General features: G+C 50.3%; 1 protein-coding gene across 5 annotated transcripts in view; it reads left to right on the top strand.

Annotated features, from left to right (window-relative positions):
• ARHGEF7 (Rho guanine nucleotide exchange factor 7) overlaps positions 1-26179 on the top strand; it is a 103850-nt gene that overhangs the window by 12748 nt on the left and 64923 nt on the right. For 4 of the 5 annotated variants that reach the window (XR_010383559.1, XR_010383558.1, XM_064492962.1 and 1 more), the window contains exon 2: positions 11471-11557. Coding sequence is in view for 2 of the 5 variants with exons in the window: in XM_064492962.1 (XP_064349032.1) it covers positions 11471-11557 (87 nt within the window). In the remaining 3 variants the exon portion in view is untranslated. Of the gene's footprint in view, positions 1-11218; positions 11290-11470; positions 11558-26179 lie in introns of those variants that run through there. The other variant, XM_064492964.1, reaches the window with a different exon arrangement.

Raw genomic sequence — 26179 nt, 5'->3', positions numbered from 1 at the left:
CAGCAGAGGCCAGTGTGAGCTGGGGGAGGGTGCAGCCGGCTGATGAAGTCAAGGGAACACGGCACAGACCACGCAGGGCCTGCTTGGCCATCGTAAGGAGTTGATGTAAAAATCAGTAGACTTTGTGTGCAGTTTTAGGTTCCCAGAAACATTGAGCAGAAAGTACAGGGAGTTTCCATACACCGCTCTCCACTTTCCTCCATTCGTAACATCCTGTATTTGTGTGGTTCGGGTGTTACATTACTAGCCGGAGCCCACAGTGTGCGTCAGGGTCCCTCTGTGCGTGCGGTCTGTGGGTCTGGACGTGACATGTGTCCATCACCGCGGTGTCACACAGGATAGTTTCACTGCCCTGAAACCTCCCTGTGCTCCGCCCGCTCATCCTGCCCCATCTCCTAGTCTCCAGCAACTCCTGATCTTTTCATTGTTGCCATAGTTTTACCTTTTCCTGGATGTCACAGAGTTGGAATCACGCTGTGTGTGGCCTTTCCAGATTGGCATCTTTCCCTTAGTGATATGCATTTAAGTTCCCTCCATGTCCTTCTGTGGCCTGATAGCTCCTTCCTTTTCAGTGCTGAGTGATCTTCCCTTGTCTGAGTGGACCACAGTCTATTTATTCATTCACCTACTGACGGGCATCTTGATTACTTCCAGCTTTTGGCCACTATGAATAAAGCTGCTATAAACATTTGTATTCAGGTTTTTGTATGGACATGTGTTTTCAACTCATCTGGGGAAAGCATATTTACCCAGGAAGCAAGATTGCTGGACCTCAGGGTAAGAGGGTGTTTAGTTCTGTAAGAACCATCTCCCGCTGTGTCCGCAGCAGTTTATTCCTGCCGGCAGCGGGTGAGAGTTCCTGCTGCTCACGCCCCGGCCGGCACCCGGCGTCGCCAGGGTTGGGTCTGTGTCATTCTGGTGGGTGTGTAGTCACATCTCTCTGTGCTTTAATTTCCATTTCCCTGATGACGTATGATGTGGAGCATCTTTTCATGTGCTCTTCTGTCTTGCCGTCTGTGTGCCTTCTTTGGTAAGGCGTCTGTTCCTTTTTAAACCCATTTTTAAATTGGATTGTCTGTTTTCTTGCTATTGAGTTTCAGGAGTTCTCCATATATTCTGGATACAGGTCCTTGATTGGATGTGTGTTTTGCAAATGCACTACTTTCCTCCGGTCTGTGTCTTATCTTTTCATTCCCTTGAAGGACTTTGGCTTTTACTCTGAGTGACATGGGGAGCTTTGAGGGTTTTGAGCAGAGGGGTGACGTGACAGGCAGACTGTCAACGCGCAGTGAGATAGTTCAGGCACAGGAGTATGGAAGAAACGACTCCTGAGCGTGCTTTGGTAGCCTTATCTTTAACTTAATGAAGGTGAATTTTTCCAAGTGATTTTTTGAAAACTTGGAAAAAGTATTTCCCAACCACACACTGCCACATATCTCACTCAGCCCCGGCCCTATCTGTGTCAGCCTGGACCCTGCAGATACTTAAGTTTCGGGAGATAACGATCTTTTTAATCACCTTTTTAATATGAAGTCTCAACTGGCTTCTTTGAGGGTAGGAGCAGTCCAAGCTGCGGCCGCCCCTCCCCGGTCTGCCCCCAGGGAGGCCCAGCTGCTATGTAGGGAGAGGCCCGCTGGCCAGTGCTCGTCCTCAGCTGTCTTCTGTCCCCTTGTTCAGGGCTCCCTCTCCGAAGAAGGTGCCCTTCTGCTTCGTAGTCTCTCCAGAATCAGCCAGCCCTCCCTGCGGGCCTTCAAACCTCCGACATGTGAACATGTGGGTGAAAACAGACCTTTCTCTAAGGTGGGCAGCGTCCAGTCTTCTGGCCCAGAGGCTTTAACATACCTTAAGTGCAGCTTCTCAGGCAGTTTACAAATGAAAGACAAGTTCTTTAGTTGGGAGGGAAGGGTGGACAGGCACCAGGTGGTGGGCTGCTCTCAGGCCCACTGCTGCCCTTCAGTTTCACTGTGTGTGTGTGTGTGCGCATGTGTGTGTGTGCACGCGTGCGAAGGGGATGGAGCGTGGGCAGCGAGGTAGGCGAGGGGGGCAGCAGGGCAGGCTCAGAGCCCTCGGAGACATCGGAGAGCACAGGTCTGAGCAGTGCAGCTCCAGCAGTGGCTGCGGGGACAGGACTGGACCTTCTAACCTGAGGTGTCCCAGTCAAAGGCAGGAAGCTGGGCTGTTCAAGGGGAAAAGAGCAGACCTGTGAGACCACTGCCACCAGTGTCCATTCTGAGAGCGATCGCACATGCTGCAGGGGTGGGGGCTCCATCCTGGAGGGTCCCGGCCTGCCTGCTGCACCGAGACTACAAAGGGACCCGGCAAGTTCCCACTGGATTTACTTCCCACCTTCCCACTGGGGACCACAGGCCTTCTCCGTAGGCTTTCCCACCAACGGACAGCAGGGAAAGATCTCGCCAGTCACTCTGAATTGTGTCCACTGGGAGAGGAAATGGATGTCAGAGGACCGGGAACAAGCAGACAGTGAGCTGGGGAAGAGAGCAAGCAGGGCCAGCCTGACAAATGCCGGTTCCCAGGTGGAAAGTGTGAGAATGAGAGGGAAAAGGTGATTATTCACAAGAACAGGTGAAACTGCAGTTAAGAAGTCTCTGACGACGAGGCCCAGTTTGCGTCGTCTGATGAGTCTGTACTCTTTTCCCGGATCAAGAGCCTTCACAGGTGTAAGAAATGGCGTCTGCTGAAGGACCGAGTGGCACATTAACAAGGGCCCGTCCCGGGCACAGCCAGACGGACACGTGCTGCTTTCCAGATCGTTCTCACTTGACAATTAGTACACACCTGCCTGTTCTGATCTAGATTATTGAGGGCGCAAAATACAACTTCAGTGGAGAAATTTAACTAGGTTATCTGGAGAATGTTTATGCTTACATTTTAAAAGTCCATTTTGGGCATTGGTATGAATTTGGAATGGTTGCCACCATCTTGGAAGGACTTAAAATGTGCTTTTGGAGTTTGTGGGAATCAGGCCTCGGGGGACACATGAGCTAATTTAAGCCATGCAGGCTTGCTGGTCCCCCCTCGACCTCCCACATGTCTGGGATGGCCGAACTTAGTGTGTCCATATTTCTGAGTGCCCTTTGTAACTTGGCAAGTTGCATGCTGATAGAAGATATTTTTATCTTTCCATAGCATCCAAGTAGGAGCTGGGCTTCAGGATACATTGAAGAAGGAGGAAAGCAAAAGAGAAACGTACGTTCTTAAAGGCCTACGTTTCTTTCAGTAAACTACCTGCAATCCCAGGCTACACGCTTTTTGGGAGCTAATTTACCTATCTGGTATTTAGCAACCAAGCCCCTGAGCTCTCTGCCGGGCGCTCCATTGTTTTCTGGTGGATTCGGCAGCCTTCCATGTGAGCTGCCGACCTGTCTTCCCTCCACTGAGCCTCTCCGGCTTCAGGATGAGGGCTCCCGGGGAAGACGTGGTCCCTGGTCAGGAGATGGCTGCGACCTAGTCAGAGTGAAGCAATGGCTACCAGGTAATTAGAAGTTAGATGAGCCATCAGGTGCTAGGCAGACTTTCAGGAGGTGAACGTAGGATTTGAAATAGCGCTGCATCTAAGCACGGAGCGTGGAGGCCTGCCCTACAGGGACCCCACGTCCTGACAGTGGGAGTGCCTGTCTTAAAAAACTATTTTCTAGTACTTGTATGTGGTGCAAAATTCAAAGGGCATCAGAGGACAGAGTGAAAAGTAAGTTTCCCTTCTTCTCCTGCCCCCCCGGCCATGGCCTCTCCCCTTTGGGGTCTGGTGTGCTTCCAGGGGTTGTCCCTGCATTTCTGAACACCCAGGCATGTTTTCTTCTTGCTTTTTTCTTTAAATATAGAAGGTAGTAAGTCGTGTACCCTGTTCCCCGTGTTCCTCGTCCCCCACCTACCACAGCCAGGAAGTCGCGACCTGTTAGTATATAGAGCCGCCTCTTTTTAAAAGGCCGCCCTTTGCGGTGGTGATCTGTTCTACGGCAGAACTGTGATGGATTTAACCCTTTCTCTCAGTTGTTTCTCATTTTCTGCTGTAATGCTGTTCTCTTTCTAACTGTACCCCAGGAAGCTCACCGGGTTAGGGTCCCCCCAGAAAACACAGCACAGAGATGGAGACACTAATCACAAAGTGAGGGCAGGGTAAGGACTCACCAGGGAAGCATGGGGGAGCGGGTGCTGGGGCTGGCGGGCGTTGGTAAAGGCTTGACAACAAGTCTCTGTGGCGAGAAGCCTGGATCTGTGGTGTCTGGTGACTTCTGTGGGGTGACTGCTTCCACCGTGGCTGGTTCCAAGCTCCAACGTGACGTCACTGAAGGCAGAGCTGGGGCAAGGGGAGCACGTGGTCGGCTCTCGTGAGCAGCCCTGGGACATCTCCACACTGCGTCCCCTGCCCAGCGGGGCAGCCACCTGCCTGCTGGCCTCCTGCTCCCGGAAGCCGGAGAGCAGGGCAGCCGGGCTGATGCAGTCCCCGGGGGTCAGCCCCCTGGAGCACGGGGCAGGCTGGTGGCCCTCGCAGGCTGTGTGACTCTGTGGGGTAGGACCTTTCTGCTGAGCCCGTTTCCTCATCTGTAAATGTTCTCTGACCCCTTCTACACTAAGGGTCCCATGCTCCTCTGTGGTCAGCGAGTTCAGTCACCTAAGCAGGAAGGCCATCTAGTCATGCTGGCTACTTAACAGGAGGTGCCTGTGGGCCCCTGCACTCAGGGAGCTTCTGTCCAACGAGGGAGAAGACACGTGCTCCAGCAGGTCCGGCCACACGAGGGGGAAGCGGCTGGAACCACCACTGTTGGGAGGAAGTGACTCTGCAGCTGGGGCGGTGAGGCTGTCGATGGCAGAGACCTGGGGAGGCCTTTTCTTCTGTGGTCAGCAGCTCATTTTCCCAGTGCGGGGAAAACGTTTCTCCAGTTCAGTCTACTTAGGCTGCTAGCCCTCCAGGTGTGGTCCTGGTACCATCAGCATCACCTAGGGCCTCATCACATGTGGTGTCTCGGTCTCCGCCCCGGACCTCTTGATTAATCTCTGTGGCAGGCCCTAGGAAGCTCTTACTCTGGTGACTGTGATGCGTGTGTTCATTCAAGACATTCCTGGATCTGGATGAGAATCAGGCCGACGGGGGATTTCGAGCTCGTGCGCGCACACACAGACTCCTGAGCTAGACCTCAGGCCTCCCGGATCAGAACCTCCGGGAACTGGGATCCCAAGGAGCTGGCGTTGCCCAGATGCTACCAGCTGTGGTGGTTTCTCTGCTCTTCATCTTAACTGTTGCAGGGATGCTAAACCTGTTCAATTATTTTCGTTACTGTAACTGCCTATTCTTTCTCATGTGGCTTTGGAAACTAAGACTTGAAACACTTTTAGAGTCGGGAGAAGGCAGTTGCTTTAGTTGGTACTTTATTTGGACCGAGGGTGGAGCCGGCTGCTCCCGGCACGGAGTGGGTGGTGGAGAGGAGTTGGGGCGGGGGCTGGACAGCTGCGGAAGCCCTGGAGGTCTGACCTGAGCGCTGCCTTGTGATTTTGTCTGCAGCCAATCCTCAGAACATCAGACCCAGCCCTTGTCAAATACTGAATACAAAAACCGCATTTCAAGGGAAAATCACAATGGTTCTGGGATGAACTATGCCTCTGCCTGATTAGAGTTCTGGGTAAAAAAGCCTGGAGTTTATTGCTGTGGGAGATTTGGGAGAGGATTTCTGGGAAGTGAAGGGGCAGCTGTCGGTCTTCTGAGGCCAGAGCTGCTCTCTGAACACACCTGGGGAGGGTGTCGAGGAGAGCTCGCCCCTGGGTTCTGCAGGCCGTGGTGATTATCAGTAAGGCTGCTGGGAATGTTCCTGTAGGTGGCTTTTTGTGGACATGTGTTTTCATCTTTCTTGGGTAGATACCAAGGCGAGGAATTGCTGGGGCTCAGGAATGTTTAACTCTGCCAGAAACTGCCGTTTCCCCAGTACCACCCACCTCCACTGCTCGGGGTGGGCCTCCTGCCGCCTCCTGTCCCGCCAGCAGGGGATACTATCAGCCTTAGCGGTCCCCCTGCTCTGGTGGGTGGGGAGTGTCCGCTGTGGTTTTAATTTGCACTTCCCTCACGACTAAGGATGCGCAACACCTTCCCATGTGCTCCCTTACCATTCCTACCACCTCTCTAGCCAAACACGAAGGGGGCTTTTAAACTCTCCTCTGGTATCATTCTATCTCAGATGCATTTTTTTCCCACTGCAGGTTCACCCACAGCCTCAGGTACCCTCCATTACTCACCACCCTTGAAAACATGATGGCTTTTTTAAACATCACACCTTTGAAGATGCAGCTCCATCTGCCTCTTGGCCCTTTCCCCCCAGCTCAGGTGTCACTGTTTGGGCTGTGACACCTCTGCCCATCTGGCCTCCATGGTCCTGAGTGCACCTGTCACGTGTGTGCGTTCTCCTGCACGAGGGCAGGGTCTGGCTCTCTTCTCCACAGGTGTGGTGCCCTTCACGTGATCCCGCCCCGTACTATTGAAGTCATTTATTATGCATTTGATCCTCCCAACAGCCCTGTTACACAGGCTGAATGTGCGAACCTTAAACTGGGGACAGGGGTGTAGCCACAGAGAGGCCCGGTGGCTTGTCCAAGGTCAGTATGCATGTTACAGTTAGGAACTACTTACTACAAAGACTTGACTCTTTCAGGTTGCAGTTCTCCAAACAGGTGTGTAGCTTTAGGTAGAGAGTTCAGGGCAGTTTTAAGGGAATTCATTTCCAGGTCCTCAGCTTGCATGTGTGCTCAACTAACAGCGACCAGCCCGAGGAGCTGCCTGTGACCGAGGAAAGCGTCAGGCTGGTCCAGCTGTCCCACCCACCCCTCTCAGGCCGGCCTTCTCTTGCTTCACCCCTTGTCTTCCTGAGGGGTGGGCTGCAGGGTGGAGGGCGTCCTGGCCATGTCACAGAGCACAGCGGGAACTGCCTGCGGTGCTGGGAGGGGAATGACTGATGACTGCATGTTGCAGCTCAGGGTTCCACTTCTTAGCTTTCATGGAAATTCAAGGAGACTCTAATCAGGCTGTTAGCTGATCTAAAATTTTTACTTATGACAGATTATATCTGGACTTCGGCTATGTAACTCAGAAGGCTTCAAAGGATCAAGTTACATTCAAACAAAACTCCTTCCATTTCCGTGCACTAATTTTTATGAACAAGCTTTCTCAGTGTTTGCATAAAGAACCTCGGAATAGGACTAGATAACGTATATGCCATGTCCTTCCCGCAGTAACTCATGGTCATTCGGGGAAAAGGGAACTCATTAAAAAAACCCTACACGTCTCATTAAGATACATATTTCCACATAAAAATCTGCACGTTATATTTAATGCTTTTCATCAAAAACTGTAACATATGTTTCCATTATTGGTGAACTCGTAACAGTTGTGTGAATTCAGAAGAGAAACCATAACAATTAGATCTTTGTGGACTAATAATTTCAAATGTAGAATCAATTCTTATTATTGGTAGCTGCCTTCTGCAAAGTCACTGTGACCACTGAATGAACCACTGTTCCCAGGGAAGCACAGGGTTAGTTTGCTCCGGGACTCAGGTCACAACATTTGGTCAACGAATGACTACATAATCTTGTTTTTGGTCCATTTCTGTCCAGAGATGGCCTATTTAACATATATTTTTATAAATAACTACATGCAATATTTCTTTATAATAAAACAGTATTTCCGTTACAGCATCATGTGATCTACCATAGCATTACTGTTCTAATTTAACTCTTGCATTCCGTCATATACACAGGACACACATACATTGCGTGCGCGCGTGCACACACACACACCTGCTGTATACTGTATAATACGCACAGGAATGTAAGAATGCCCTGAAAAAAGCATTAAGAAAAGATTAAACATTTTAAAATGTATGGAAACCTTACTGTTGGTGGAGCCATGGGATGCGTGGTGGGGCAGTGCACGTGGTGTGGTTAAACCTCTGGACCCTGGCTTGCCCCATGAAATCCAAGGGAGAGTGGTGAAACTTACGGGGCAGAGAGGACGAGGTCAATGAGGGTGGCACGTGAGACCTGGCAGTTCTCCCTCAGGAGCCTGGCTTTCACAGCTGGTGGATGCTGTCAGCAACTTTCCCTCCCAAACTGGCTTGAAAAATGGCTTCAGCGTTGTTCGCTTGGCTCGTTGCCTCAAATCTTTTAAGCATCTCGGCGTAAGGGATGAATGCCGTGGAGGTAAGGCATTTAAATGTAAGGCTGCGTTCGGACACAGGGTCACACTTTTCCATGTCATTGAAAATTTTTTCCAAGGTGGAGTTCCATTCCGATATTTTGGCTGCTGTGAGGGGAACAATTCTTGGAGCTTCAGGCTGACCGCCACCACCATCCTTGTCGCTGACTCCAGAGCTTTGTTTTGCCATCTTGTCCAGCTCTTTGTTAGTGGGTTCTACGGCCATTTCTGCCAAAATTTCCTCCACGTCTCCTTCCTTCATGTCACGGAAACCTTCTCCATTTATCTGTTGTGCAATGTGCATTGTTTTTGATACTGTTCTTTATACTTTCCGTAACACCCTCAAAACCTTCAAAGTTTTTCACAGTCTGGCCAAACACTTCCCCAACAATTATTGATGGTAGCCTGCTTGACACTGTCCCAGGCTGTGCTGACATAGTCAATAACATTGCGAATAGTGACTGCCTTCCAGTAGTCCATCATGCTGGTCCCCTTGTTGGCACTGAGAGCCTCAGAAGCCTTGCTATAAAGCTCCCTGGTGTAGAGTGCCTTGAAAGCTTTGATCACACCCTGACTGAGCAGTTGGATGAGAGATGCCGTGTTTGGGGGCATTAAGAGAACTTCTATGTTAGGGTGGGCATTTTCAAATTCTTCACGGCAATGAACTGGGGCAATATCCAGAATTAATAAAACCCTGAAGGCAAGGTTTTTGCCATGGAGATAGCGTTCAGCTTCTGGGATGAAGCAGTGGTGGAACCAATCCCAGAATATATCAGATGCCATCCATGCCTTTTTGTTCCATCTCCAGTGGACTGGCATACGGTTCAAGTTTGTCCCTCTAAGTGCTCGTGGGTTTTGTGCTCTGTGTACCAGGAGGGGTTTGCACTTAAAGTCACCCTTGGCGTTTGCACATAACAGCAAGGTTGCAGAGTCTTTGAATGATTTAAAGCCAGGAGCTTTCGAGGCCATTTGCATTACATAGGTTCGTTTGCCAACATTCTTGTAAAATAAGCCAGTTTCATCAGCATTAAAAACCTGCTCTTCTGTATAACCCTTTTCATGTATAATGCTTAACAGGTATTTTTTAAATTCTTCTGCAGCCTCTTGATCTGTGGAACTTGTCTTGCCTGCAAGTTTAACATTTTTAATGGGGTATCGCCTTTTAAATCGTGCAAGCCAGCCTGCACTAGCTGAGAAGGGTTTAACGTTTTCTTGACCCTGGGTAACATGACCGTAAATTTCTTTGGCTTTCAGCCTCACAACAACGCTGTCCGCTACGCCCTTTCTATTGGTTGTCATCTCCTGAATCCACAAATTTAGCTGCTTTTCCATCTTTTCCATAGCTGCATCACGTACGATGGAGGTTACTTTGGCACTTTCTGGAGCAGCTTCACGTACAGATCTGCGAATCTCTTCCTTTATCTGGATGTACCGTACTGTTGACTCATTAACATTGAATTCACGGCCAACAGCACTGTAACTCAGGCCTGAATGAAGCTTATCCAGCACACGGATTTTCTCTGTAAGGCACATTACAACCTTCTTACGCTTAGGAACACTAGACAGTGTGTTAGCACTGCGCTTGGGGGCCATTTAGAACAGTGAAATCCCCAGGAAAAAGAAAAAAAAAAGTGAAAAATGTGGCACCAGTAGACAGCAAAAAGGACACCTGCTTATATCATGAGCTTAAGCAAGATGGCAGAGCATGGCCTTGTTCAGACTGAGCTGGAAATGTATGCATAAGGCAATTCAAATTCCTTGCTCTCCCCATGTCTATAAATGACTGAGAAGGTGTGGAAAATACTGATTTGGGGATTGCACATACATTTTATCAAATAGGTGAGTTTGGAAATACAGAATCTGTGAATCATGAAGATTGACTGTATTTGTATGCAGGAACTGAGGGGGAGGAGTAAAATGGACTAGAAGGCAGCTTTGGTATTGCAGGTCCACTCAAGTTCCACTGGGGAAAAAGATCTGTTCAATATTTGGAGGGAAATATGTTGGCATTTCAAAGAATTTTTAAACTGTAGGAAAAAGAAGTCTCATTTCTTCCCTCTTTGCACTGCTGAACGCTCTGGCTTAGTTTTGTAATTTTAAAAGACCTGAGTACTTTGAATGAAACCAGTATTCCCGAGAGCCCTGATGGAATACCGTGATTTCCCCCTAGAGGTCAGAAGGACAAAAATGTCTAGAATGTCCTCAAATGCTAGAATTCTGGATGATACTTTAGTGTAATAACTGCCAAACATAGAGGCTTCATATGTACTTAAGAACAACAAAAGGTCTTCTGAGAGCTCAGCTTCTCGCTTGAATGTTCTGTCATTGGTACTGTTCCTGGTTTCCTTAGTCTCTTGCCTTGGGAGGCTGTCAGTAACTCCTTATACGTGTGGCTGGTGGCCCTCACAGTTCTGCCTTCGACCAAGCACCGGACGGTCTGCAGGAGCCCTCGCTACTCTTCTCCTGTGGTGGAGGCTGCATTTGCCGCGATTTCTCTGCAGCTATTCGCGGACGAGTAACCGGCTATTTTGGTTAATCATTCATGCAGCACATGGTCTATACTTGGAAAAGAAAACACTGCACTTTAATCCCAACATGCATAATTTACGTTGCTAATTATTTAAAATCGTAGTATTAGAACTCTAGCTCCACTCTAGAGGGGCGAGGAGGAACTTGAGAAACACCGAGCAGCGGAGGCCGAGCTCTCCAGGCCCCTCTTGGGCGGGGCCGGCTGTGTCCGCCGGGGCCGCGTCGGAGGGCGAGCTGCCGAGAGTCCGCGCGTGGGCCGGGCCCGGCGGGCCGTGTCAGAAGGCGAGCGCCAGGTGCCGGCGGAAAAGTCCGCGCGTGGGTAGGTCAAGAGGCCGCGCCCGAGGGCAAGCGCCAGGTGCTGCGGGAGGGAGGCCGCGCCCCAGGTGCGGAGAAGAGGAGGCCGCGCGCCGGGCCGGGTGGGCCGCGTCCGGGAGGCGGGGGACCGGAAGAGGTCGCGTGTGGGCCGACCGGGGCGCGGTCTGAAGACGTCACTTCCGGCGCCGCTCCACTTCCTGGTGAAGGAAGGGGCCTGAGATTGGTGCAGCCCGGAGGAAGGAAAAAGGGTGAGGAGAGGCGCCGGCCCAGCGGGCGGGCGCGGGGACGGCCAGGGTCGCTCCGGGCCGCCGGGGCCGCGCGCCCTGGTCGCCGGCGGGGCCGGCACGCCCGCTGGGGCCGTCTCGGGGGCGCCTCGGGGCGCGTCCGCGGCCTCCCCGCGGCGCTCAGCGTCTGTGCTCTGTGTTGCAGGTCTACCCGGAGCCCCGGAGCGAGGGCGAGTGCCTGAGCAACATCCGCGAGTTCCTGCGAGGCTGCGGGGCGTCCCTGCGCCTGGAGGTGAGCGGGCCGGGCGGGGGCGCGGGCGGCCGGCGGGGCGCGGGGATGCGAGGCGGCAGGCCGCGGGGTAACGGCCCGCAGCGGCGGCGCCGGGAGGCGGCCTCAGGGCAGGGAGGAGCCCCACATCTTGCCAGCTGCAAAGAGGAAAAGTGGTTCCAGTAGCTTACGGTGCGGGTGACAACACGTTTTCGGCAACCGTTGGTTGTCAGCGGTGCGTTCTGATTCTTTGGTACACGCCTCAGCTTTAACGCTGCTCTAGGGATTCTAGGAGGACCCGCATCCAGGCCTGGGTCAGCCGTCAGAACCCTAAGCAGGTGATCAGACAAAGCTGGGAGAGATAAAATGGGCCCCCAGTCCTCCCAGTCTCATTTTTCTTCCTTAGGCCAGAAATTGGGTGGTTTTTATTCTGATAATCGGTGTTTAGGTTACAGACATAATAATCTATGTCTCGGGGAGCGGACTGGGCGGGGTGTCATTTCCATGTCGCTTAGAGTTTCGTCTCTACGCTAAATACAGTCTTTCAGCGGCCGCTCGCTTTCTTTGCCTTTTCATCTTATTTTATGTGTGATTTTTCTTAATGCTGAGGTAGTGCTTTTGATCAGCAATCTAGCTGCTTTTTTTTTTTTAATTTGGGAATTGCAGGCCAGTGAGGTTGTAATCAGTTGGGGGTTGAAATCTTGCCTTTTCTCCTGCAACTTTACCACTCTCTGTCTTTATCTCCTTATCTGAGCACTGAGATGAATTATACCGAGCTCCTGGATGACTGTGCATGAAAGCATCTCCCACAGAACCATAAAGGTTTCCCATTCTAGAAGGGTAGTCTCTAAGGTTTCTCAGGAAATAAGTCTAGAAGTCATCAAATCTATGAGGAAGGTTGTATGGAAAGCTTATGAGTTGGTTGAAATTTGGTAGAGATTAAAATACTGTTTTTCTGAATGATTGTAAACATTAAGTTGGTAGCGTTTGATGCCTGCGAGGGTATTGTGTACAGCTCAGTGCAAATGCTTGAGGGAGATTCCAAAGTGGAGATGCAGCTGTGTAGGAACTGGGGAGACACTGTTTCAGAAAGGGCTTTTCCTCTGCTGGATGGGCTTTGTCACTTTACCATTGAACTTCCCTGTTGGGCTGTGAAAGTAAATACTTCGCGTGTAGCAGTTGTTGATTTTTCTTTTTTCAAGAAAAATCCATCCTTTGTTATGGGATTTTATTACCCCCTTCAAATTATGGAGTTTTGTTTATTTTTCATTACAGTAAATTTGAAACTCAGTTTGCACTTTGATTATAGTCTGACAACTTTAGTGTTAAGATTTTTTAAGAAAGTATTGTTTTAAAGACAGTTGAGTGTAAAAATAACCCTCATTCTTAGTTTTCCAAAGACTGCTGCTGAAATTTTATAAGCAACTATTTTTTAAAATTAAGAGTTTATTTAAAGATGTTCTAGAAGAGAGTTTGTTCACTAACATATCCCAAGCATCTAGAACAGTGGTTGGTATACAGTAGGCCTTTAATAGATACTTGTGATTAACTGATGACCTTGAAGTTGTAGTTGGTAGCAAATATTTCCTTTTAAATTAAAAAAAAAATCATTGTGACTTATTTTGCATTATTTTTAAAGAATAAATATCTCTTCCAGTAAATTTAAAATCGAGACAAGTTTAGTTAACATTCAAGTTCAGTTATAAGTCACACTTAAAACTTTTAATTACCTAAGAGTAATAAAAAAGACAAAAGAGTGGGGAAAAAAAGCACATCAAAAAACTCATACATTGTTTAGTTACGCTGACAAAGGAGGTCTGTATGGTATGGACCCAACTTGGGCTTCCAGGCTTGTACTGACCCGTGATGTGAAGGGACAGGCCTGTTCACTGAACGATAGCCTCACACGTGGACCATAGAGTGGTGGTTTCCCAATGTTTTTAATGAAAAATTCGTGGAAAGGGAGTAAAGAGAGAAAGACCTTGCTCTTTTGAAACACCTTCTAGCTCTACACACTTCATTTTCATAAAATTCTGGAAGACAAGGGACTGACAAGACCGCTTTGGAAATTACGGACACGACTCTGAAAATTGATAGTTTGAGTTCTGAATTAGCTTTTGTTCTAATAAGTGTCATGATGCTTTTTTCCAGGGTTATTTTAGACTGAATTGGTTTGTAACAGACTACCTATTTTTGGTATATGTATTTTCTTGTTTCCCACCATTATAAACTATCCTAAGGTTTCTTATAGGAAAAGAGGAACTGAACATCATAATTACTTTATCAGTCATATTAATGTGTACACGTCTTAATTGTTGAAAATCAGGTATTATCCTCCAACAAGTTGTTCTGATTATGAAAGGAGTGTTAATTTTAAAAGGATGTTGTATACTTTGCATTTATTGTTAAACTTTGAAAAGCAATTTAGGTGTTAAGTTGAAAACATTTTCAAATTTGGAAAATTAAAAAAAACTAAAAATTGGAAAACTGCATTTTAGGAAAACAGCACATGTAACTTCAATGACCTGTTTATTTTTCTTGTGATTTTTTTTTTTTTTTGGCTACCCAGTAAGCATCTTACTTGGTTTTTTAAAATTTCCTTAAATAGTATGGAATTTGATTAGAATTTAGGTTTTTTCCCCATGTTCTTAAAGGTGTATAAGGTAAGATCTTACGTAAAGATGACCCCGTTTAGAACTATGTCTAGGTAATTAAAGTAGGAACTTCTGAAAAGTTCAAGTTTACTGGTAAAGGAGCCAGGCGCTGTGATTCCATCCAGCTTGTGGATGTTACATTTAGAAACCCGTGTTTGCCTGGTGTACGTGGCAAGGGCAGAGCTTGTCTTAGATGCACAGGCGACATTGTGAGAGAATGTTGTTCATGCTGACCGAGTTCTGCCTTTTTAGTTTCCCAGAGTCTCTACCTGGCCCCTGACGTCAGTCCTTAGTGTCCTGCCGGGCTTTGGTTACTTGTAGCACTTTCTGGAGGACTTTCACGTGCTGTAGTTGGCTCCTTAGTCTCTTAAGGTATCACAACCCTCGTTTTACAGGAACGAAACGCAGCCTAGCTCACTAGTTCTCACTGTTAAACACATGAACGCTGGCCACGGATCTGCTGTTGGGCTTTTTAAGAAATACTAATGTGTGGACCCATCTCCAGAGATTGTAGGCTCAGCGGGCCCTGGGGAGCGGGCGTGGACGTGAGAGCCTTGGGGCTGGGGTAAACAGAAAGGCCGACCTGGCCATGCGGCCAGGCTGCTTGGCTGGTAGGGGCCAGGCTGGGCTGCGGGCCTGTCTCTGGACCTGAGTCAGGTGCTCCTCCTGCCGCTGCGGGCGGCCTTGCTGCCTGGCCTGCCTGGAGGGGAGGTGCCCTCTGCTTCGGGGTTGCAGCTGCTCACTTTGCACTCGCCTCTGTCGTTAGGTAAGCTGTCAACACCTGCAAACTAACGTGTGTCTTCAGCAGCCACGGGTGAGCCAGAGAAGGCGGCTTCGGGTCGGGGGTGCTGCCCCGGTTGTTTAGTTGTGCTTGAGCCCACGGAAGGCCGTCCCCTCGTCTGCGGGACGGCTTAGGAGGGAGCGTTCTGACTTCTCTCCCAGGGCTTTCAGTAGGGCTTTGTCTTGGGGGCTTGTTTTGCAGGGCGAGGGGTGGACTTGTTCACGTCGCGGATGTGTCTTGGCTGCCTTTGATGTCTTATTTTTCACTTGTTTTTAACATTTGTGTCTGTTAGCTAACAATCATTACTTTCTGAGACCTCTCTCCCTGTGCCACCATTAGTGGCACTTGGCGTCTTAGAGTAATTTTTCACAGAAAACCGAGTTTTATCACTTCCCAGGAATCGTGGTGTCGAGCAGGTCATCCTTGGTGGGCGCTGAGTGGTCAGCTGGGCGCGCTCTCCCACCGCGGTCTGGACCTGTCGTGAAGGTCTCCTGCTTGGACTTTCAGGGTCTTTCTTACCGCCTGGTGGTTGCCGGTGAAATCCCGTTTCTGCTTTGGCAGGCGTACATCACAGCGGCCTGAACCCCGCCTGCAAAGGGGGCGGCGTGCACGTGGTGCTTAGGACAGTTTTAGGTGCTGAGTATGTAGTAGCTGCTACCATCATAAGTATCATTCTGTTTGGTAGTTTGAATACATTGGTACATATTTTCAAAAAAATCTGTCCCCACATTCATTATATACGATTCAGGAAGTAGAGAAATGTAAGAAGAAAATAATTGTATAATAATGCCGTCTAGAGATAAGCAGTGTTAAAATTAGTATATGTTTGTCTGTCTTTCCTCCTTCGCACATAGGTAAATATGTTTTTAGAATATCCATGACATCATAGTGTACATACTGTTTTATGACATGCTTTAACTAGATGCAGACTGTTTTCTCACATTAAATAACTGTCTACTTATTTTTAACAGCTTCCTCGTGGTTTGTGGTGCTGATCCCCATCGTTGTTTCTAAGTTTTTAGTCCTGTGAACAGTGAACAGTGTGATGGACATTTCTGTACAACATCTTTCATCCTTGATTATCTCTCAAGGAGAGAGTCCCTGCAAGGCGGTGCGTTAGGTCAGAGGTGGGGCGTGCGAAGGTTTGAGCACTGCTGCCCATGGTCTCCGCGACGGCGTACCCCCTTGCTGGGAGCAGGGGACACGGGCGCCCTTTGCAGTCCGCCCTGTGACTGCCTGTGCCTGTTGTGTTTGTCTCTTCCCTTAGGAAAATGGAAACCTTCCAGATAAATGTTTTCTTTTTCCCTCTTGTATCGTCGGCAGTGCCCGCATTTCTGGGTACACAGTAAACCAAAGCAAGTGTGACCTGCTCAGGATTTCCTGCATTGGACTTTTGAAGGAGGATGTGAAAGAAAAGCTGCCAGAATAGGAAACACAAGTTGAAAACCTCAGACACTCGCAGTGCTGCCTTCCAGCTTGCTCTGGCCAGGGGCAGCCTGGGGCCGCCGGTACCAGAGGGAACTTGGGCTGGAAGCGTCTTGAGACTGTTTGCAAAGGTGCTAGTTTCCCTTTGTGGGAGTGATGAAGTTTTCATTTTCTCTTTAACGTTGAGAGAGAGTGCGGAGGGGTGCCTGGCGGGCTCTCTGGTGTTGCCATCAGCTGGCCTGTGGGCTGAGGAGTCAGGGTGAGGCTTTGAAAAGGAAATTGCCTTATGTATTTCTAAAACGCTCGTCTGTCCTGTGTGTTTCTGAAGGACAAATTCTTTTATTAAACTTCTTTGTCTTCTCAATTCTCTCCTAGACTTTTAGCTAAGGTTGTGATTGAGATTTCATACGAAAGAATGTTTAAAAATACCATTCAAGTAACCGGAACGTGTGCATGTGTAAACTTAAAACTGCTGACGCAGCTCTAAGAGCAACTGAAACAGGGCAAAATGCATAGTCCCTCCCCCGGGGGTGGGCAGCCCCAGCAGGTTCCGCCTTCCACCTGGGTTCAGGCAGAGGGACAGTTAGGCTGTTTGCACAGCTCTGTGTTGAGGGTGTGCTTGAGGCCACACAGCAGTCTGTCTTCTTAGCTAGCCGCCTTCTGTCCTCCTGACTCCGCGGTGAGCTGGGAACGGCAGGTAGGTAATGACGTAGTGCTTGTTGACTGACAGCTGAATAAGCTTTTCAGGACAGTTTAATTCATGTCTTTGCCAGAACTTGCCTTTTAAGAAAGTCGAGATAAGTTAAGTAATAAGTCATTTGGGAGATGGAATGAGTAACTGTTCTCCAAACATCGTGTTGGTACTTACAAGCAGAGAAACTGAGATTGTAATTCTAACTTTTCCTGGCAGAGCGTGCACCTTGCCCCCGTCTTGCACTGCAGAGCCTGGCCTGCTGTCCTGTGGGGTGCGTGGTCAGTCTCCTCCGTATACAGGCTGCGTTTCCCTCGTTGCCAGACCTTCCCTTAACCGCAGGTCTTTGGGTGTCTCAATGTCTAGACCAGACATTTCTGTCCAACAGGAAAATGCTGTGAGCATGTTTGTTACTTTAACTTTCTTAGTAACTACATTAAAAAAATAAGAAACATGAAGTTAATAAGACGTTGTCTTTAAGCCAGTGCACCCATAATGTTGTTATTACAACATGTAGTTAAAAATATTTATGAAATTGTTTCTTTGGTTTTTCACATTAAGTCTTTAAAATCTGGTGTGTATTTCTCAGACTCACAGTGTCTCTCTGAATTGGCCTTCATTTCAAGTGCTCAGGCGCTCACAGGCAGCTGGCCCTCACATAGGACAGCGCCACTCCGGGTCATGGAGAGGCTGGGGAACGCAGTGCTTTTGACACTGAAGGTGACTAACATTGGTTCTGCACAGAGTACGTGCCTGGGCGCCTCACGTGGACTGTTTGGTTCAGTCCTCCCAGACGGCCTGCAGAGAAGGCGCTCTCCCCATTTTGCAGGTGAGCAGACTGAGACATGAGGTGTTTAGGGGTCCTGAGTTGTGCACAGCCCAGCAAGTGAGGGTGTGAGGATTTGAACTCAGATCCCGCAGCTGCGCAGACTGCGTTCTGTCAGGCGGGCTGTGCCTGGACTGACTAGGTGAACTAACGCTGTGAGGTCGCGCCGTTGGACTGACTCGTGGCAAGGAGGTCTCAGGAGAACTCGGCTGGTGGCAGGGCTGGCCTCGTGGGCGTGTGACCCGCGTCGTTACATGGCCCCGCACTTGGTTTAATGCTGTGCTCTCCCCTTCAAAATCCTTAAGAACTTTTGAACAAGGAGCTCTGAGTTTTCAGTCTGTGCTGGACCGTGCAAATTGGTAGTTGGTCTCAGCTAGTGGCATCGTTCTTAGAGGTGTACGAGAGGTGACAAGAATAAGCAGCACTTTCTGGGTGCTTATCATGTCCTGGGCCCTGGTCCTAAGACGTGGACTAACTCGCTCAATCTCCAGGCGACTCTGTTGTGTTAGGTTGTATCCTGATTCCAGTGTTGTGATTGGAAGACTAAGGTGCTGGGGAGTAGGGCGCTTGCCCCAGGCCCAGGGCTGGTGAAGGTGGAGTAGCCCGCCACCCCGCCTCGTCAGGATTCCGGAACAGTGTCGGTCCTTAGGAGACTTCCTGAAGGGATGCAGGAATAGAGGTAGGTGGGACTAAGTGTGAAAGGGGAGGCGTGTAGGTGGCTCAGATACTTAAGCTCCTCTCTCGTGTCATGTTGGTGAGGCTGAAGTCCCAGACGTGGTTCCGGGTAGACTGGGCCGGCCCGGTGGACTGTGGCCCAGCTGGGAGGAGGCGGAGGAGTAAGGTGCGGCGCAGCGTCCCAGCCCGCGTCCATCCCGCCGCCAGGGAGCGCCTCTGCTGCGAAGTCAAGACAGCATCATCTCTCGCGCACCGAACGTCAGCCCGGCTCCCAGGGAGCCGCCGCCCCACCTGCCCATCAGCACGACAGCAAGTACTGCGGCCTCAGGGTTTGCTTCTCCAAAGGGTTGTTTCAAGAAAGGTGCCCTCCAGCGTGGGCTGGTGGGTGCGGAGCAGGAGAACTGCGGGGGTTTGGGGGAGGACCCTCGGAGGAGCTGGAAGCAGTCTCTGCACTGTCTGGCTCTCCCACGCCTCCGTGAAGGTGACTTAGCCAAGGCTGGGTGCTGGGCTGGGTACACGTCCTGTTCCTGCAGAGCTGGGACCGCAGTGCTTGGGGAGCTTCTGCCTTCTCACCCAGCTGCCGGTTAGAAGCAGGACTCAGCCTGGACGACAAACCTCCAGGGCACTGTGAGCACTCGGGGCCTGCTTGTCCTCCCGCTGGCACGCAGGAGCGCTCAGTTTAAGTACGTGTTGAGCACGTGAGACTGTGATGGACGGGATGGTCCTGAAGTTTAGTTCACGTGACACATTTGAATGATTGTGGCTCCTTCCTTGGAAGCTCACATTGCAGTGGTTTGATGTGTCATTTGGACGTACTTCTGGGGATGGACTGTCCTTCTGCAGGGAGGATGGTCCCAGCCATGGCCAGCGCTGAGGAGGGCACAGCGCGTGGGACAGATGCATTCAGGACATCCCGTTGGGCTTCGGAGGTCGCCTCCTTTACTCTTGGGGTCTCCACTCTGGGACAGACCTCGGTTTGGATGTCCATGAACAGGGTTTGTGTGAGGGTGTGTTCCCAGAGAATGTCTGGAAAGGTCCAGGGGAGACAAGGACCCTTAGCTCCATAGGGACTCGGTTTCTTCATCTGTAAAAATGCAGATTTTGAAGAGGATAATCCCCAGGTCTTGTCGCTCTGTGGTCATCTGAGAGGCGGCCAGCGGGGCGCTGCAACGTCTATCAGTTTATCACTGTGCTGGTGACTGTCAGGTTGTTGTCTGGAAGGGCATTTACTTTTAGAATTCTAGCTGTTTCGCCTTCCCACAGCTGTTAGGTTTGTCTGAGTGCTTCCCTCTCCCCGGAGCTTCTTCACAAAAGGTGCTTATTCAGAAGGAGGTCAGAGAGTCTCCCCAGACGTGGCCGGGTGGCGGCGTGTCGGCCCGTTTCCTGCTCTGTGTCACTTAGCGAATCCACGGAGCCCGAAGGCCAGTTCGGAGACGCGGAGTGATGTTCCAGTCGTTCTGGACCATTTGGAAGAAGCCTGAAACACCTGTTGTGTATCCTGGGGAGTGAGGTTGGGCTCTGGTGTGGCCCCGTGGTGTGTGAGCCCACTGCCACTTCATCGTGCCGGGAGGGGAGACGGCCCTAGAAGCGCTTTCTCCAGCTGAACACGCAGCCTTTCGTTCCCATCCAGTGACTGCAGGAGGGCAGCTCGAGGGATGGGTCAGCCTGCTCCTTGCTCCGATCCTCGCGGGGCCACCTTGCCTGTGGCCAAGCCCACGGGAGGTGGCCTGGGGCCTGGCTGTTCACTTTTCCCAGGGACGCTCTTGGGCATCTTTATCACCGAGAATTCCAGAATCAGAGAGGACCCTGAGCCCGGCTCGACCCTGCACTTTACGAGTTTCTCTAGCTCTGGTGAGAGAGGAGAAACTGAGCATGTCCTGTGGAGAGTGGAATGGAAATCATCACTTTCCTTCCCCGGCCTCTGATGGGGTGACATGTCAGCAGCGTGTCCAGAGCTTTCTCCGACTCCTGCCCTGGGGACAGGGGATCTCCTCAGGCTGCACGGTGGTGGGAGGCCATGGGAGAGTCTGGGGAAGGCAGGCATCTGTGCGTCAGAGAAAGCCCAGTGCTGCTCTGTTACCTGCCCCTTGTCCCTCTACAGAGTCTTTCTCCTGTGCAAATGGTCACAGCTCCTTGGTGTCCTGGAACCAGCTCAGGTAGAGCAGCTGCCATTGTGGGGCTGCGTTCTGCACGTGCCAGGCTCCCCGCATTCATGCCCACTGCTCTGGGGTGGCTCTGCCGGCCACACAGCCCCTCGTCAGCCTCGGACACATCACCGGCCCAGAGTCGGGGGAAGAAGTGGGTTTCTATGTATGAAACATGTGCTGTCTTGAATCCATTAGGTCACATGCGCGTTTTTCATTTTGCATCCGAACAAGCATCTCCAGTGTTGGCCCGCTGGCGGGAAGAGCCCTGCAGCGGGGGTCTGGGTTGCTCTTCTCCAGGAAGGCCTTGTGAACAATGGGACAGTGTCGGTGGTGACTGCTGCGTGGGGGCCGTGTGACTCTGGGACTCAGGTGCACGTGCAGTCTTGAGAGTCCTCGGGTGGTGTGACTGCCTGCTTCTCTGGCCATAGGAAGTTCTGGTCACTTGGGGTTCCACCTTTTGATCTCATTCTTCTCTTTTATTTCCCATTTCTCACCTTTTTAAAGTCAAGTTAAACAGACTTCTTTGAGTGTCTTTTAGTTTTCACTTTTCTATTTTCATTTAAAAACAAATTAAGAAAATTCCCATTGGTCTTAGGGGAAAGGAACCCCTTTTCTCCCTGACACTTCCCTGTTGGTCTTGGAGGAAGGGGATCCCCTTTTCCTGACAGACACTTCCCTGTTGGCCTTGCAGGAAGGCAGAGCCCCCTTTGCTTCTTGCCTTAAAGCAGTTTGTGTCCCTGGGGAGTTCTCTTAAGTCCTGGGAACCAGCAAGAGGATAGGTTCCCAGCGAGCAGTTACAAAGCAAAACAAGTCCCAGGCCTTTCAGACCATATTTAGATGTGAAGTCTGCATTTAGTGAGTTTAAGCAAATAACTTTCTAGCCAGAGTACGCATTTCTGACCTAATTTCTGTTGTTCTCTGTTGGGTGCTGTCTCTGGTGGTTTCTGGAAGCTGCCTGGCCCTTGGCGTGGGGAGCGGTGCGGTCTGACTTCCCACGGCCGCTGGCCTCCCGCTTCGCTCTGAGGCCAGTGAAGTGGGTGCGCGTGCTCTGCAGGAAGGCTTATGGTAGATGGGGTGGTACCTGGGAGGGTTGCAGTGTGGAGCTTTACGCATAGTGACCCCAGCACCCCTTGAAGAGTATCTGATTTGTTTGGTGTCTAAAGCTGACCCAGTGGGTCCTTTCCACGAGGGTATGGTGCAGGCAGGAGCGATCTGGCTGGGAGAGGGAGCCGCGTGAGTGCCCCAGGCTCCCAGAAGAGCCTAGAAGGCTGCCTAACTTGGGGAAAGCAGAGGGAAGTCTCCTTGTCTCCAGCCTTCGCGTCGCAAAAGCAGGCCAGCCTAGCTGTGCGGGAACTTGGGGAGCTTGGTGTGGCAGCGACTGACGTGACGGGGGCCTGCTGGGGGTGCTCTTTTGAGTCCTTGTTCCCAGACAGCTTTGTGGGAAAGCTCTGGATGAAGGGCGAGATGCTTCCGAGTCTGCTGAAGAGGGAGGCAGGGGTGCTGAGGGGACTCGAGAGCGCCTCGTAATCTGCCCCCCCTCCCCCGCTTTGTTGTGAAAAATCTACACCTGGCAGGAAGGTGGGGAGGCCAGTGTAAACACCCCATGCCTCCCTGCCGCCCTTGCGTAGACCTTCAACCTGCGTGCAGACCTCGTGGCATTCAGCACGGCGGCTGTCTGGGGGGCACCTCCTCCCGTGCGGCCGCGCCCCCGCGGGCGCCCGGGCACTGCCGGTGCCTCCTTCCTGAGATCCCGTCTAGGTGCGTCCGGTGGTCTCCAGGTCAGCTGCGTGGCTTTTCTTTCTTTAAATGTGGGCCCTAAACCAGGGTCATGCATGGCATTCAGTTTGTTGTGTCTCGTTCGTCTCTTGAGTTTCCACCACTGTTACCCTTTACGACTTCAGGTTTTTGAAGAATTGAGGGTTGTTGTCATGTAGGGTGCCCCACAGTCTGGGCAGGATCTGATTCAAGTCAGGCGTTTTAGGCACGAGCTCTGCACATGTGATGTTCCGTGTCCCCGTGGGTCAGACCAGAAGGCACTTGATGCAGATGTATGCCATGCTGCCGGTGTGGAGTTCCCTCATGAGGCTAGGTTGGCGCCCACCAGCTCTCTCTGCTGTAGAGGGGCCCTTTCTCCTGGTACTTCGCACATCATCTGTGGGCTGGGGCCCAGAACCTTTTGCCTGATGCTCCTAGCAACCCCTGACAGTCCTTCCTGAGTTAGTTACTGTCATGGTGGGAGCCAGGTGGTACTGGGGCCTTTGGCATGAGGCTGCCTTTGGGGCCTCAGGAAGGGACATTTGAGGGTGGTGTTGGGCATCTAAGCCTGCAAGTTGTGTGCATTTGGCATGTGGAAAAGGAGAAGACGTTCCTTCTGCTTTCCAGAATCCGAAGACTGTATGGCATCACTTGTGAACTTTGTCATTCTCTCCTGAGCTCTGCACTGCCTTTATGCTAGCTTCCCAGGCTTTTTACAGATACCGTGCATTTTACAAACTGAAGGTTTGTGGCAACTGTCAGTGGAGCAAGTCTGTCAGCGCTGTTTTTCTAACAGCATTTGCTCACTTCATGTCTCTTGTCACATTTTTTATAATTCTTGCAATATTTCATACTTTTCCATTGTTATTATTACATTTGTGATGGTGATCTGCGATCTTTGTTACCCTTGTAATTGTCTTGGGGCATCCCAAATCATGCCCATATGAGATGGAGAAACTTACAAATGTGTGTTCTCACTGCTTCCCCTACCAGCTGGTCCCCCATCGCTCCCTCTCCTCAGGCCTGCCTCTTCTCTGAGACACAATGTTGAAATTAGGCCAATTAATAACCCCACAATGGCCTCTGAGTGCCCAGGTGAAAGGAGGTCACACATCTCTCACCTTCAGTTGAAAACTGGAAATGATTCTGCTTAGCGAGGAAGGCTTGTCGAAAGCTAAGATGGGCAGAAAGTGCCAAACAGCCAAGTTGTGATGGCCAAGGAGAAGGTCTTGAAGGAAATGAAAGGTGGTCCTCTGGCGAACACATGAATGATGAGAAAGCAAAGAGCAAAACAGCCTTGTTGCTGACGTGGAGAACCTCAAGTGGTCTGGATGGAAGACCACACCAGGCTCGACACTCCCTAGGCCAGAGCCTCGTCCAGACCCAGGCCCTGGCTCATTGATTTCTGCAGGGGCTGAGAGAGGGGAGGAAGCTGCAGAACAGCTGGAAGCCAGCAGAGGTGGCTGGTTCCTGAGGCTGACGGACGGAAGCCGCCTCCGTGACGTCAGAGTGTGAGGTGTAGCCGCGAGCTCTGCCGAAGATGTGGCCCAGGTCATTCATGAAGCTGGCTACACTGCACGGCAGGTTTTCAGCGCAGGTGAGACAGCCTTGTGTTAGAAGGCACCACCTAGGGCTTTCCTTGCGAGAGGGGAGAAGCCAGTGCCTGGCTTCAGGGCTTCACAGGACAGGCTGACCCTCTGCCAGAGGCTCATGCAGCTGCTGACTTCAGGTTGAAGCCAGTGCTCATTCACCATCTGAACAGCCTGGGAAGTGTGCTGACTCCTCTGCCTGTGCTCTGTAAACGGAACAGACATGCCTGATGGCAGCACATCTGTGTACAACAGGGCTTACTGAGTGTTTTAAACCCACTCTTGAGACCTGTTGCTCAGAAAGATTTCTTTCAAACTGTTACTGCTCATTGACAGTGCCGCTGGTCCCCCAGGAGCCCTGGTGGAGACAGACTGTGAGATTAACATTGTTTCCGTGCTGCATCCTTCCTGCAGCCCAGGGATAAAGGAGGAATTTCGACTTTCAAATCTCATTATTTAGGGAGTACATTTTGTGAGGCTACAGCTGCCATCGACAGTGATTCCTCTGATGGGTCTGGGCAAAGTCAATTGAAAACCTTCTGGAAAGAATTTACCATGGTGGATGTCCTTAAGAACATTCATGATTCATGGGAAGAGGTCAAAACATCAACACACGCAGGAGTTTGGAAGCAGTGGATTCCAGCCCTCGTGGATGACTTTGAGGTTCAAGACTTCATGGAGGAAGTAACTGCAGTTGTGGTGGAAGCAGCAGAAGAACCAGAATTCGACCTGGAACCTGATGGGGTGGCTGGACTGCTGCCATCTCAGGATAAAACTTGGATGGATGAGGAGTTGCTTCTTATGGATGAGCCAAGAAAGTGATTTCTTGAGATGGAATCTACTCCGGGTGAAGATGCTGTGAAGACTGTTGAGATGACGACAGAGGACTTAGACTTAGAATGTCACTAACGTAGTTGATAGAGCAACGGCAGGGTTTGAGAGGATCGACTCCAATTTTGAGACAAGTTCTACTGTGGGTAAAATGCTGTCAAATAGTCCTGCTTGCTACAGAGAAATCATGAGAGGAAGAGTCAATTGATGTGGCAAATGTCACTGTTGTCTCTCTCATTTTAAGAAGTTGCATAAGCCTTCAGCAACCACCACTGGAAAAGTCAGCAGCCATCAACATCGAGGCAAGACCCTCCACCAGCCAAACAGTTATGACTTGCTGAAGGCTCAGATGATGGTTAGCCTTTTTTAGCAATAGAGTATTTTAAAATCAAGGTATGTCCATTGCTTTTTATGTGACATCCGCCAGATTTTTATTTTAAAATTAAGATATATACATAATGCTATTGCAGGCTTAATGGACTGCAGTGTAGCATAAACATAACTTTCATATGCACTCAGGGACCAGAACATTCATGTGACTGGCTTTATTGTGACATTGGCTTTATTGTGGTGGTTTGGAACCAAATCTGCGATATCTCCCAGGTGTGCCTCTAATAGCCTTTAAAACTGAACCAGCAGCTTGGTGGCGCCTGCGGGCTGACTGGCTCCTGAGTACCAGGCCAGCCACAGAGCGACGTTGTAAGGTGGGTGCAGTTAGCCCCGGTCCCTGGAGTGGAAGTGAGATGCAGAGCTGAAGTGATGTGCCTGATCGCTGATGTTCACCAAGTGCAGGGCCGATATTTGAATCCAGGTTTGTAAAGATTCCAGAATTTCTAAGTTTAAAACTAAAGATCAGCTGAAAGAAGGGGACGGCAGAGTCTGGTTGGTGGAAGCTCTTCGAGAGGGAGAGGCTGGAGGCAAGCTTGTGGGCCTGGGCTTTTGACCTTTTTAGGGAGCTCTTAACGTAGTGTCTATGATTCATGTATTTTGAGTTCTTAATAAGTGTGTTAATATAGATTATCTGCACTGTGCAGCTGAAGAGGGAATTAATTGCAGAATGTTAATTTTCTACACGTCCCCCCTCATTTTGGGTGTAATGCATAACTCAGTTAAAGCTGTTCAATATAATGAAGGATTTATAACTGAATTAAATCAGAACCAGTGGATCAATAGCAACTTTATTTAAAGCTTGAATAAATTCTGTTCTTGTTGCATTTGCTCATTGTTTACCTCTTACTTGACGGCGACTTTACTAAAAATTCTGATTACACA

The sequence above is a fragment of the Camelus dromedarius genome, chromosome 13 (genome assembly GCF_036321535.1).
Source record: "Camelus dromedarius isolate mCamDro1 chromosome 13, mCamDro1.pat, whole genome shotgun sequence".
Classification (NCBI taxonomy): Eukaryota; Metazoa; Chordata; class Mammalia; order Artiodactyla; family Camelidae; genus Camelus; species Camelus dromedarius.
Note: the sequence above shows the minus strand (reverse complement) of the source record. Positions and strands in the feature narration are given on the sequence as shown.